Source organism: Bos taurus, chromosome 6, assembly GCF_002263795.3.
Source record: "Bos taurus isolate L1 Dominette 01449 registration number 42190680 breed Hereford chromosome 6, ARS-UCD2.0, whole genome shotgun sequence".
Lineage (NCBI taxonomy): Eukaryota > Metazoa > Chordata > Mammalia > Artiodactyla > Bovidae > Bos > Bos taurus.
Window position 1 is genome coordinate 101,852,031 of NC_037333.1, and position 14,679 is coordinate 101,866,709.

At 43.6% G+C, this 14,679-nt stretch overlaps 1 protein-coding gene across 7 annotated transcripts in view; it reads left to right on the plus strand.

Annotated features, from left to right (window-relative positions):
* Positions 1–640: 640 nt before the first annotated feature.
* Positions 641–14,679, plus strand: part of AFF1 (ALF transcription elongation factor 1) — a 197,222-nt gene continuing 183,183 nt past the window's right edge. For 3 of the 7 annotated variants that reach the window (XM_005208211.5, XM_059887673.1, XM_010806300.4), the window contains exons 1-2: positions 641–897; positions 13,879–13,952. In XM_005208211.5, coding sequence (XP_005208268.2) covers positions 13,915–13,952 — 38 coding nt within the window. In that variant the 5' untranslated portion in view covers positions 641–897; positions 13,879–13,914. Of the gene's footprint in view, positions 898–7,012; positions 7,258–13,878; positions 13,953–14,679 lie in introns of those variants that run through there. The other 4 variants (XM_059887672.1, XM_024993466.2, XM_059887671.1 and 1 more) reach the window with 3 other exon arrangements.

Sequence of the window (14,679 nt, forward strand, 5' to 3'; positions counted from 1 at the left end):
AACTAGGCAGAAGCCTTCTTTTGGATCTGTTTGCCAAAGCCCCAATACCCATTAGAATTTTCTGGGGTTGGGCTGCTGAAGAGCAAGAGCTGGGGAGGCTGGATTTGGGAGGCCTGGTTTCTCGTGCCACTTTTTAGCTTGCGGACACTGGGCACACTATTTCTACCCCTTCGGTTTCATTATTTGGGAGATGGCAGCAATACTGTGTGTGTGTGTTTCATGCGGCTGTTATGACGATGAGCTGGGCTTGAGTGCGAAAAGCCCTTTACAAACCATTTAACCCTCTCCAGATGTTAGTTATTATCATCTTTCTAAAGAATAGGAGACTGCAGAAAAGACTCCTTGACACTTTTAGTCAAAACTTGACCCTAAGCTCATTCTCGCTGCAAAGCGAAAGGGTTGCGGTGCCCCACACCAGGCCGGGGCAGGGTCACCCACGCTGCCGGTGTACGGTCACTGCAGTATTCATTCCGAGAGGCTGCTGGCCCTGGGTCCTCCCATTGGTCTCCCGCGGAGGGCCCGCGCAGTTCCTCTCATCAGGGTGGTGCCAGCAAGAGGGCGTGGGCAGGGCGGGGCCGAGAAACTCGGGATGGGGCGTGGCCTCCCGGGGAAGGGCGGGGCCTCGCCTCCCGGGCGTTCCGGGGGCCGCCGGCGCGCGGGGCTAGCCAGCCAGCGAACGGACGAGCGCGCGGCCCCTGCGCACTCGGCCGCCGCCCGCGCGCGTCGCTGGCACAGCTGCGTTCTCGCCTCCGCGGCTGGGCGCCGGGTCCCGCGCGAGCCGTCTTTGAGCGCCCCGCGCTCCCCGCACCTGCGCCCCTTCCTCACCGCAACAGGTCAGGGGCGGGTGGAGGCGGCGAGGGCGCGCGAGCAGAGACTGGAGGACTCCAGGTCTGGAAGGTGAGCGGAATCCTGCGCCCTGCTCCCCTGAGCTGGAAGTGGGGGGGTTGGGGTGGTCATCCTGGTCCCAGCGCCGCGGCCGCTGACTTCTGGGAAGCCCCGGCTCTCCCGCCTCGCAGCCGGCTTCCCAGCACGCTGACTCAAGTCGCTTGGCGTTCCCACTTTTCCGGTGGGAACCTTCGGGGAGAACCGGCGAGGGAGACGCCGAGCTCTCTACCGCCCTTACCAATTACCGGCAGGTAGCGTCTAGAAAAACTGGGGAGGGGAGCACAGGAAGAGACCTGTCCTCCTCCCCACCTCTCTCACTCCACCGAATCCCACGTCTGCCCGTGCGCCCCGCGTCTTGCGGAAAGATGTTCGTGTATTGGAACCTGGTCCTGGGGTTGCGTAATAGAAGAGTCCCAGAAGTTTCTCCGCGGAGTGGGGGTAAAAGCGTGGCTTTTCTCTCCTCCGTTACGAGGCCCCCTCCCCCCTTCATCGTCACCCCTCCCCCTCCTACGTCTAGGAGAGAGATTAGTGGTTCCAATCTCCTCAAATTGTGATCGAGATGGAGGTGTGCGGCGGTGGTCCGCAGACTCTAGAGAGGAAGGGGAAAAGTTGGAGGCACCGTCTGAGACCTGCTCCTGGCGCAGAGGGAGACGGCGTCTGCAGAGCGTGGAACTGGTTAATTTCCCTCGGTGATACATTCTTCTTGATGTCTGATCCTCTGACTGCCACACGCTAGCCCTCCGACTTTGCGAGCGCCGGGGTTGGCGAATTAGGAGGGAGAGGACCTGGAGCGTTACAGGAATCATCCTTTACCTTAAGGTGCTTGGGAGTTACGTTAATGAAGCTGCGAGGGACCTGCAAAGGTCTTGCGACTTTCCTCCTAGGTTAGTCTCCTTGGAGTTTCCGCAGACCCCGTATTGTTATGTAAATTGCCTTGGGAAGACCCTTGGCTTTGGAGGTGGAGATGAGTCCGGTCTTCCGGGAGCCCATCTCTGTTGGGGGTGGGTGGGTGTCGAAGTGGGGGTGGGGAAGGCCTTGCAGACGAAGTTTTTTTTTTTTTTTTTTTAACAAAACAAAACAGTAGGGTGGGATAATCTTAACCCAGTTGGTGCACGTAGCAGGAGGGGGTGGGGGCGGGGAGGAGGGATGACCTACCATCAAGAAACCAGACAGATTTAAATCTTAAAGGCGAAACCGTACATTAAGGCGAAGACCCATGGTTGTTCCTTCAGACGCTTGGCAGGTGAGAAGAGCTCAGTAATTGAGGCAGAGAAACGCCAGGCAAGGGACTGGCCTGAGAATGTGGGTGATTTTGCTTGTGGAAGATTATTTCAGAACAAGGTCATGCAGAGGTGGTAGAAGGTACGGGCAGTGATGGGACCCTCCACCCTACTCCCGGACCTACCTGGTGTCAGACTCCGAGTAGAGACAGAAGTCACGAAAAAGAAAGACCTTGGGACTCAGGAGTCTAGTTCTGGTTAGAGGCTTAAGAATACCTAGGCATGCCCTGTTTCAATGTTTACTTCCTCTGTCTAATGTATTTCCTTAGCTTGCCTTTCATCTTTAGTGGAAAGGGTTCCTTGAGTGGATATTCTGGAAATTCACAGGAGAGTTGAAAACTCTGAATGGTTTGCCTGCTTTCATTTAGAGGTGGTGTCTGTTTGCCAAGGTCGGAAAGTATTGTATTTGAAGATAAATATGCAGAAGAGGAATGGGGAGAACTAAGAGATAATGACCCAAGAGAATGAAGGAACAGAGAAAGTAGGAGACTAGATAACTAGTACTTAAAAAGCTAATTTGAATTCAGCTAACTGAGGAGAGGGGACCAAGGAAAGAATTTGAGACGCGTTTGGTCACTTTAGGACAAAGAGGTTTTGAAGAGTGGGACACAAGGTTTTGGAGAAAAAAAAATGAATATTGGGGACTTCCTCACCCCCCGCCCCACCCCTTCTTTTCTTTTTCTAAATAGAACTGACAGCGATGATGTGGTTGGAGATATGCAACTTGGAGGTGTGTTGCTGTGGACCCTTTGCAGGAAGAAAAGGAACTGTTACATATCAGAATTAATATGTCTTATTCATTCACTGTGGCAATTGAATTTCTGTAGTGTCTTTGGCATTTGCTTAACTCTTCAACCTCTTTAAAAATGCTCTTAACTCTTCAACCTCTTAAAAATATTTTCAAGACTTACATTGTGTTAATTTTCAATACAGAAATCATCAAGGGGCAGAAAATTTATGACAAGAGTAAAGATCAGGTTATTTTCAACATTGCTTTCTCTTACAAGATGTAAAATATGCATGCATTTCCACCAGAAGTCACTGTTTCATTGTGAGTTTATGAGACCTTTAGTAATTAGACTGTGTCAAAACTGGCTTTCTCTTCTGTTTCCTATTTGTTTAACTGAATTTTACAAAGAGTTAGTGGAGCTAGAAGTTATTTTTATTGACTAAAATACTTACTTAATTTGTCTTTGATTACATGGAAGAGTTGTCTAAGATACATATACATATATATATATATATATATATATGAGTTGCATCTTTATTAGGAACATTTATAAGTCACTGGAGCCATGTGATTGGTGGAAGTTATAGTGCTTTGGGGGTTGAAAAGATGGATTAAAAAAAAAGTGGAAAAGGCAAACTTGTTCTCCATATTTTTGAAGATGCAAACAAAAGGCGTTTCATGCTCAACTCTGTAATCTGTGCTTTCATTGATCAAATTTGCATAATGCAAGTAAGTTGACTTTATGAAGTTAGTCCATTATTAAAATTCCAAATTTTAAGATAGATTTGCGCTGTCACTTGTGAAAAGGGTAGAACTAATTTATATATAAATATCTGGATTGTTATAAGCATACACAGGGGACAGTATACCCTGCAGATGTCCCTTAAGGTATGGCATCATAGCTAGAAAATTCTTACTATTGAATCTCTACCCTGAAAAATGTCCTTGAATTCATTTGCCTATCTTAGTATTTCTGTTGAAGGTAAAAGCCCAGAGTTCCCCTATTTTAAGACTAGACCGTTAACAAAATTTTCAGGAGATTGAGAAAGTATGTTAGAGAGTTCAAATTAAGGAACTGCATTTACCATACTCATAGAAAGTTTTGTAAATAAGTTATATTTTTCATTAAATTATAAAGTCAACAATGACTCCCATTCTCAATGATATTTAATTGACTGTGGCTTTCCAGCAGTCTCTTTTTAGACACAGCAGTAGCTTATTTAATATTTGCTGAATTAATATTAGATTTTTTTACAAGAGATTACATAAACCCTGTCATCTGTTTACTAAAATTCTACCACCATGCAGAAGTAAATGTGAAATATTTAGTTCTTTGTAGGTGCACATCTTTATTCCTGGCTGTTCATAAGAGCATAAGAGATTGTTGTAGATGGGGAACCGTGAGGCTGTCAGGCCTTGAGGGTTGCTAATAGGCGTTTCTGTCTTATGCCTTAGGACAGAACTGTTTCAGTAGTGTTCTCCAGGGGAAGAAAATCAGCTGATTTTCTTAAATTATCTGGCCCATTTAAAACATGACTAAGGATTTCTTGCTCAAGCAAGTTTTTCCTATTAAATGACTGAGATTATTGTGACAAGTGGAGTCCAGAGAAATCAATTACATCATTAATGTAATACCTCATGTTCATTCCCGATACCTTATAAGAATCCAGTATCTTCTAAGTGCCAGACAGTGCTCTCAGCTTTGGAGGAACTGATAACACCAGGTTAAGGCAGAGAAAGAGCCCACGCAGGTGGAGTTTACATCCACAAACCACATAGCACAACAGCTGTTTACCAATGGCGTTCACATGACATATCATTTAAGCCTAATTGCAACTCTGAAGTTGGAGTTCATTTTCCATTTTAAAATCAGGAAATTGAGTTGAAGAAGTTAAGTGACTTGACTCTGTGACTCAAAGCCTGGTGCCCTTTCTACTGTGGTACACTGTGTTGGCCATGTTGATATGTGGTTTCCTGTTTTTCAAGAATTAGAGCTTGACTCTCAAATATAAATAGTGTTTCTCCTTGGCTAAGTAATTCTTTCTAATCATTGTGGGAATAAAAAAGCAGGTATTTTAATTTAGCATTTGGGATGTACATGTGTGACTCCAAAGCAGAGTATGTAGCCCTATTAAACAGATATGCAGTGCTTATTTGCATCAAATAAAGACCCTTACCTTCCTAAAAATTAAATGCAAGGGCTTAGGAGCCATCTCTGTTAGTGCTTCAAATCTATTATTCAGGTTATGAAAGGTCAAATCAAATCCCTATGTAAATCAGGATATACTCATACCATTTCCTTCTATTTTATGGATATGGTGAATATATGCAGTAAAGTGGTGTTTTTCAAACTTACAGTAACCATCAGAATCTCCTGAAAAACCTTCAAGATACACATATGTCTTTCCCTTTCCCACCCCCACAGTTTCTGATTCAGTAGGTCTGGGGTAATGCCCAAGAATTTGCACTTGTAACATGTTCACAGGTGATATTGATGCTTCTAGTTCTGGAATTACACTTTGAGGCATACTGCAGTATAGCAGAGAATTTTAAAGCATGGTTTCTAAGCCAGACAGCTTGGGCTTGAATCTTAGATATGCCACCTACTCTAGCTGTCAGGCAGATTACTTAACTTCTTGTCAAGAACTGTGAAGGCTCTGACATTTTACCCCACTTTCAAGCTCAAAAACTAACCTGCCACAGTTTCATGGACTCTTGAGAATGGCTTTATTACTTGTAATAATGGCTATAGCCAGACTATTACCATTTTCTTACACTGGTTCCCTAAGACCTAGTTTCCAAAGAGGGGAGATGTGGAAAGAGTCAGATGGTACCTGCAAACACAGAGGATAACACTAAGAGAAATCCACATCTTCAGGGAATCCTAATCTTTTATAATGGGCAGTTAGCACACCTGCCCTTTGCTCCATAGGGAGATATATTTTTCAAGGCTGTTCTCTGTATAAGCATCCTTAAAGATCATCTGGAAAAAAGGCGGTTGGTGCCTCTGCTTATACGATATGCAGAAATGACCCATGGAGAGTTGACGTCTGACACTCTCCCATTCCCTTAGACAATGGGTTTAAGATACTATTGTATCTCCCTTTCTGGGTAGTTGGGTTGATTAAAGGTAATGTGATTTGGCAAGTACTTGAAGCAGAACATAATAAGTGCTGCATAAGTATTTCCTATTATTACTCCTGAAGGGGAAAAAAAATTTTTTTTAATGGTAAGTATTGCCTTATAAGATGAAATAATTGTTTTACTGAGTATCCCTAACTTTAAGTTCATTCTAAGACATTTCTCTGATGGGTCTAAATTCTAAAATAGGGATGATGCGTTGTACAATATTTTACCATGCCATGGGGAATGAGGCAGAAACATTTACCGCCCACATTCACGTGCTCTCCACCTCCTTAGGGCACACTAATCATGTGATTAATTCTGTCCAGGGGGCTGTTCGTGAGAGTAACATGTTTTTCTGGACTGAAGCCTTTAAGTGGCTGTCTACCTCTCGTTTACTATAGTAAACTCTGCAGCCACGTTTTGAGATCGTGGAGTTTCCAACTTGGCTTTTTTCCAGCTTAGATTTCTCGGTGTGGAGTGAAGCTCCCTGCCTCCTCCCTAACCCCTCCCCTCCTCCCCTCCACCATATGTAACGAACATAAAGAATGACCAGGAAATAAGTTTTTGTGCCATCAAGCCACTGAGATGTGGGGCTTAATTTGCCACAGTAGCATAACCTTATTGCTGTTGTTTAGTCACTCACTCAGTCGTGTCTGACTCTGCAAACCCAAGAACTGAGCTCACCAGGCTCCTCTGTCTGTGGGATTTCCCAGGCAAGAATACTGGAATAGGTTGCTGTTTCCTTCTCCAGGGGATCTTCCTGACCCAGGAATCGAACCAGAGTCCCCTACCACTGAGCCACCTGGGAAGCCCAGCATAACCTAGACTACCCTTACTCTATTCCACTACCTATAATACCTGCCTAATGTGAGAAAGTTGACAGTAATTTTAAAATACAGGCTCTGGGCATGTATATGTAAAGCTGGATACGGAGCTTACATTCTATTGAGGTATGAACCATCAACACTTACATATTTATTTGCTTATTTAGCAGAAGTTAATTTCAGATACAAGCTTCCCTGGTGGTTCAGATGGTGAAGCGTCTGCCTGCAATACGGGAGACCTGGGTTCGATCCCTGGGTTGGGAAGATCTCCTGGAAAAGGAAATGGCAACCCACTCCAGTATTCCTGCCTGGAGAATCCCAGGGACAGAGGAGCCTGGTAGGCTACAGTCCATGGAGTCGAAAAGAGTCAGACACGACTGAGTGACTTGACTTCACTTCAATTTCAGATAGTGTAAGTACTGTGAAAAGATAAGCATGGCCAACACTGTTCTTTTCCTCCCCAGTGCTCATTCCCATTTTTTGTTGCTAAGAGAACCTTGATTATGCATGCGATTAAACTGGGCGCAGCCTTAGGTGACAGATCATGTTTGTTCTCAGCCAGTGATAACAATTTGTATCTTGATTTACCTGTTTCCTCTGAAGCTGGAGGAGGCCATGTGACCTCGTTTTGGTTTTCAGGTAGTAAAGGTTTGGGGAAGGACTTTCCTGATGTGGCTGACATAGCCACACCTTCCTCCTCCCATCTTCCTCCTGCTTGGCATGTTGAAAAGATGTCTGGTTATGACCAGCAACCTTTTTGTACAAAGAGATGATGTGCCTAAAGACAGCACGCTAAATGTGGCCGAGCAGGAAGAGCCAGAGTTCCAAATGGCCTCATTGTATGGCTAAAATTATACCACTAGCCACCTTCCTTTAGACTTGCTATTGTTGCTGTTGTTCAATCTCTAAGTTGTGTTTGACTGTGGATTGCAGCACCCCAGGCTTCGCTGTCCTTCACTATCTCCCGGACTTTGCTTAGATTCATATCCATTGAGCTGGTGATGCTATCTAACCGCCTTGTTCTCTGCCGCCCTCTTCCCCTTTTGCCTTCAATCTTTCCCAGCATCAAGGTCTGGAGAAATTGTTGTTTAGTCGCCAAATCATGTCTGACTCTTTGCAACCCCATGGATGGTAGCTCGCACCAGGCTCCTCTGCCCATGGGATTTTCCAGGCAAGAATACTGGAGTGGGTTGCCATTTCCTTCTCCAGGGGATATTCCCAACCTAGGGATTGAACCCACATCTCCTGCATTGGCGGGTGGGTTCTTTAGCAATAAGCCACCAGGGGAGTCCAGAAATATTAGAAGCCACTGTTAATTAAACAATTATTACTTGCAGCTAGACACATTCTGAACCCATATAGAATATAATGAAATAGCGCATGGGTTGGCTGCAGGCACATCAGTGCTACATTTGCAGCTGCATTCAGGGAGGGCTCTTGGAGAACGTGTTATTTGAGCTGAACGATGGGAGGGAGCTAACAGGCTGTGGGATGTGGACTTGAGTTTGGGGCCTGAACCTTGTTCAAGGCGGTGTCCGCCTTGAAACAGAGGGTTTGAAATGGAGAAGAGGTCGTTGGGGAAATCGTGTTACATTATGAATGTCCTGAGGGCTTCATGTGGCACTGGAGAGCTAAAGGAACTGTAGGCGATCATGTCAGTTGGGGGCCCTGAGAGTATGAACTGCTTGGGGTAGAGTTCTGGAGAATTCAGATGAAAACAGTGTATGACCCATGACTCACCGCTGACACATTGCCAGTTACCAAGAGGCTGTTATTCCTGGAGGGTATGTGTGGAAAAGGGGAAGGCAAGCTGACCAGGGACCAGACCAGACCAGACATCCTCAGGCCTCTGGGCAGTTGTTTTCCTCATATTCTCTGGAAACTGGGTCATGGTCATGGGGCTTTGAGACCTACTTAGCAGCTGTTTGTCCAGTAGAAACGCTTCTCTAATGTATGGATTGTCTTGAACATGTACTTTGGTTGGCAGAAAAATAACCAGAACAGCTACTACTATTGAATGTTCACCATGAGCTTGGCATTGTGCTAAAAATATGACACCCATTTCATTTAACCCTCCAGCAACCCCCAGGAAGCTCCATGTTAATGATAAGAAGGCTGAGACCTTGAGGTCATATAGCTAGGAGGTTGCAAAGCAGGCCTATAAACCAGCACATCATCGCAAAGGCCCCTGAGAGTAGGTTCCCAGGACTGTGCTAGATTTGGAAGCACTTAATGGCCTAAAACCGGAGGGAGGTTCATGAGGGAGGGGACATACATATACCTATGGCTGATTCATGCTGATACATGGCGGAAACCAACACAGTATTGTAAAGCAATTATACTCCAATTAAAAATAAATTTAAAATATAAATAAAATGTAAAAAAAAAAAAACCACCCTAAAACAGAATATTTGAAAATATCCTGAGTCTTTTTTTTTGTATTCCTCTTCTTCTTTCCTTGTAATTATATATGTGTATGGTGTGAGTGTCTGTAAAACTTCAAAAAAAAAAAAACAACAACTTTTTTTTTTACTTGAAATGTTTTTCCTTCTATTTTGGGGAGAAAAAGCAGTTTGATGTATGTGACATTTTTATTTCTGAATAAATTTGCATTGCAAGAGGCTGAAAGGACTGTGGAAGGGTCACTTAAATAGATCTGACAGAGTGCATGTCTACATGAAACAGTCTGTGTCAGTTACATAAAAGGTAAGATCGACATTGCTGACTTAAATAAGAACTGCTGTGTACTGAATGTCCATGATGTGTCAGTGTGCGGGGCATTTTAGCTAGATTTATAAAGCACTGTTCTTGGTGACTCTGTAAAATAGGCCATTTTTCCATTTTACAGGTGGGAGCACTGAGGCTGGTAGAGCTTAATTTGCCCAAAGTGATCACCTGTCTTGCTTAAGCTTCCTTTTTTTTTTTGGCTGTACAGCATTACTCTATTTTTAAAATAGAGCCACGTTGGAATCTTACCTGCTTTACATTAAAAAAAATTATTTCATTTATTTGGCTGTTGGGTCTTAGATGTGGCACACAGGATCTTCGTTGCATCGTTCAGGATCTTTCATTGTGGAGCGCCAGCTCTAGTTGCCACATGTGGGTTCAGTAGTTATGGTTCAGTCAGTTGCTCTGAGGCATGGGGGATCTTAGTTCCCTGACCAGGGATTGAACCCATGTCCCCTGCATTGAATACTGGATCACTGGGGAAGTCCCTTACCTACTTTTTTTAATGGGAGGATTTTAAACTGGCTCCCCCACCCCCACTTATTTTTCTGCTTTGTCTTTATAATCTGGTGAAAATAATATAAAAATGTATGAAGACTTCAGGAAGACCTGATTTTCAGTATTGATGGGTCAGGAAATTCCCCACCCCCAACCATTATACTTAAAGAAGAAAATGTTTATGCAGATAATAAAAGGATTCATAGCATACAGAATAAAAGCTGAAAGTGCTGCTTTCCAGAGAAACCACTATCAACAGTTGAGTGTGTGTGTGTTAAGGGTGTGTGTTATGCATAAATATCAAAAGAAAACATTTTCAAGCAAATTGGCTCACAGTGTACATTTTGCTCAGCATCTTGTTTGGATAAACCTGTTTGATGTTACACCGTGTCACCATGTTTCATGTATCATAATTTACCCTTTCTGTGTTGGTATGTATTAGGTTGTTACCAGTTTCCTTGCTATTACAAACATTTTATTAGAGAAACCTTCTTGTACAAATGTGGCTATTTTTAAGAAAGATTCTTTGAAGGAGACATTAACTGAAGCATATACTAGTGACCTTCCTTAGCAGCACTTTAGGGTCATAACTTTCCTAACCACAGTAAGCCTCCATTCTAACCTAACTAACCTTGTATCTGAATATTCATTGGAAGGACTGATGCTGAAGCTGAAACTCCAATACTTTGGCCACCTAATGCAAAGAACTGACTCATTGAAAAAGACCCTGATGCTGGGAAAGATTGAAGGTGGGAGGAGAAGGGGACGACAGAGGATAAGATGGTTGGATGGCATCACCAACTTGCTGGACATGAGTTTGAGCAAGCTCTGGGAGTTGGTGAAGGATAGGCTGAATTCGGTCTTTACTGGGAGACATGGTGGTGATGCGGCCTTCTTGCCCTTGCCTCTGTGGAAGGGATCAAGCCACCAAGCAGGGTTACGAATCTAAGTTGCACATTCAAGTCCTTAGTTGTGCCTATGGCCAGATCGCTCAGAGGATGCCTCTTTCACTTTGTAGTTCACTCACCCGCCTAAGAAACCAGTTGTGAGACCCGGGATTCAGCTGACTCCCTCTGTCTTGGAGGTCTCACAGTTCCTAGGATGATTTTCTTTGGTTGCTCAGTCCTATCCGACTCTCTTTGACCCCATGGACTGTAGCCCACCAGGCTCCTCTGTGCATGGGATCTCTCAGGCAAGAATACTGGAGTGGATTGCCATTTCCTTCTCCACTAGGACCATTAAAAGAAAGGCTTTATTTATTTATTTATAGCAGTTAAGTTCATAGCAAAACTGAGCGGGAGGCACAGAGATTGCTCATAGACCTCCCTGTCCCCGGCACCACCCCCAGCTTTCCTCCACTCAGCATCTCCCACTGGGGTGGTACATTTATTACCATTGACGAACATGAGCCCTGACACCTCATCACCCTGAGTGCTAGCCATCTTTTACTACAGCTCAGCACGGCTTGCTCCTCACTTCCTTTAAGCCCTTGCTGAGATGTTTCCTTCTCTGACCACTTGATATAAAAGTGCAGCACCTTACCTCGTTTCCTCTCTGGCCCTCTGCACTTCTCAGTTTTCTTCTATGACACTTTTTCAAGTGGAACATCTGTATAGAATGCTTCATCTTTACTCGCCTTCTGTAGTTTGTAAGCTCAGTGATGATAAGTGCCCATTTCCTTCACTCTCCTCTTCTTACAGTAGATGCCCAGGAAATATTTGTTGGCTCAAGGGGCTTCCCTGGTGGTCCAGGGGTGGGGATTTTGACTTTCAATGCAGGGGATTTGGACCCACATGCCCCTTGGCTAAGAAACCAAAATATAAAACAATATAAAACAATATAGAAGCAATATGGTAATGAATTCGGTAAAGACTTTAAAAAAATGGTCCACACCCCAAAAATCTTAAAAAAAAATTTTTTTTTTTTTTGTTGGCCCAGTGAGTAAATGAACAAACTAGGAAACTCAGAAACTTTGTTAGGTGAAAGTGAAGTCGCTCAGTCTTGTCCGACTCTTTGCTGACCCTGTGAACTGTAGCCCACCAGGCTCTTCAATCCATGGGATTTTCCAGGCAAGAGTACTGGAGTGGGTGGCCATTTCCTTCTCCAGGGGATCTTCCCAACCCAGAGATCGAACCCAGGTCTCCCGCATTGCAGGCGCTCTGAGCCCATGAGACTCCCTCAGTAGCCTCGCTCCCCACCTCCTTTGTGCAGCAGTCAGCCCTGGGGCGGGTGCTCTTGGCTATTAAGCAGCTAACAGGTGGGGCATCTTCATTGGGAGGACTGTTTTGGGAACAATCATCATGGACTCTATTCCGACTTCCCTGGTGGTTCAGGCGGTAAAAGCAGCTGCCTACAATTCTGGAGACCCGGGTTCTCCAATCCCTGGGTTGGGAAGATTCCCTGGCGAAGGAAATGGCCATCCACTCCAGTACTCTTGCCTGGAAAATCCCACGGACAAATGGAGGAGCCTGGTGGGCTACAGTCCACTGGGTCTCAAAGAGTTGAACACAACTGAGTGACTTTACTTACCTTCTTTAAAGGGGAGTGGTGATAGGGATTTGATTTGGAGAATTTAGAAAACTTGCCTAGGGCCACTATAGCCAGCAGGAGTGTCCTACTCCAAAGCATGTTTGACTTTCAAAATTTTAGAGCTCTGCTAAGGTGAGTCTGATTAGAATGTTTGTAGCATCTATGTTGCATTCTTTCTGGGGGAGGAGATAGACTGACAAATGGTTATCTACTAATAAGGAAACATTGTAGTCATGGAGAGGGGAGATAAAAGACCTTATCAAGAGTCAGTGTAGAGCTGAAGGACTCAGTTCTAGTATTTCTTCAGCCTCAGGCATAAAGTATGGCAGTTAATCTCTTAAAGTAGCAGGCACTCTAAAAGTTGTTACAAATTTAACATCTGTATTTATTTCCATTTGTATCAGATAGTTTGTTAAATTGGTACTAAGATAATTTAGTAACATACCCTTTTGCCTTAAGGATGTTTGAAAAAAATTGAAACTATTTAAAGCAAGTTAGGATAAGAGCAGTAAATTTACAAATACACACAAGAAAGGGAAAAGGAAACAGCTGTTGATGGTGTTAGACACAGAGAGAAAGGTTGTTACTAGAGATATACAAGATAGGTACCAAGGCCAGTCTGCCCAGGTTGGATAACAACTTTTTTTTTTTTTTAACCAGTACTGTTTTAAGAGAACTCTCCAGAATTGCTTTGGGGTTAAGTGGCTTTTATGAGTGGAAGTAAAATCTCAAGATTGGCTTTTACTGGGCTCACTTTTTTATTTAGCCTTGAAGATCAACTTTTCTTTCTTGTCTATACTTTTGCCTTTCCCCCTTTTGATTCTAGTGAGATTGTTGACACAACCTATTACCTTAGGCAAATTATTTAAAACTGAGTTTCACTTTTCTTATATATAAAATGGGCTATTTAGTATATGAGGTATTAGTATGTACCTTGCAAGTATATTGTAATGTTTACATGAAATGTCATTTTTAAAGGCTTGGCACAAACTGGACACTGGGGAAATGTTATTTCCTTTCTCCTGCCTCATGATAAACATACATGTGCACATATTTTTCCTGGCTGAAACTGTTTTCAGGCTTAAAATTAAAAATGCATTTGGCCTTTGGTATATGCCGGCCGGTTTGTTCACACGATTTGAGAGTTGGTGAAGAACCAGTCTGTTATTCTAATGAGAGCTATGAGTTCTGTGTCTAGTAAGATGCCGTCCAGTTTAGGTGTACCAGTTAGTTTAGTTATTTATGTGCTGATGTTCACAGGCTGCTGTTTCTTTTTCAGATGAGCAGACTCATCGCTTTCCACTAATTGGCAGCAATGGCGTTTACCGAAAGAGTCAACAGCAGCAGCAACAGGTAACCATGAGGTCCATGATGCAGAGATACCTTGATGTTGAATTTTATAATCAATTTTTCAAAGAATAAGGTTGGTCCTTTTTATTTTTGTGACCTATGGACTCTCTGGTGCAGGAAAAGGTGTGAAAATTTCTGTCTTCTCTGGATGAAATCAAACCTGTTAGACTGGCTACATTATTTTCTTTAAATCTAGTACTCTTTTAGTCTTGTAACTCATTTCGTTAACATGTGGATGTGATATTATATTAGATCAAGCATCCTAATTCTATGTTCGAGGAACTGGCCCAGGTCACACTGATTTGGGAAAATGTGCACCTGTTTGGTTTGTGCTGAAACAGATATGAGGAAATCGGCCTTGTGAGAGGCTTGGAGGAGGGAATTCTGTTAGATATACTTAACAATCAACATCTCTCCTTCCAACTCTGTACACATAGTTGACTGCCTTCTTGTGTATTGCATATGATCAGGGTTCCTTGCAGGCAGCGTATTTATATTGTGAAGCAGTTATTAAGAATAACCAATTTGCTATTCAGAAGGAATTCTTAATATCCCTGATCAGTTTTATGTATACTATTAGATATTCAAATACCTATGAAAGTAGGAGACCTGTAGACTCAAACATACTCAGTTAATATTTCTTGAGTAATAGATGATGGGGACTGTGGCTCTGGACCATTCTGGTGCTTTCCTACTTCCTCCTCCTTTCTGGCTCATTTAGGAAGCTCTT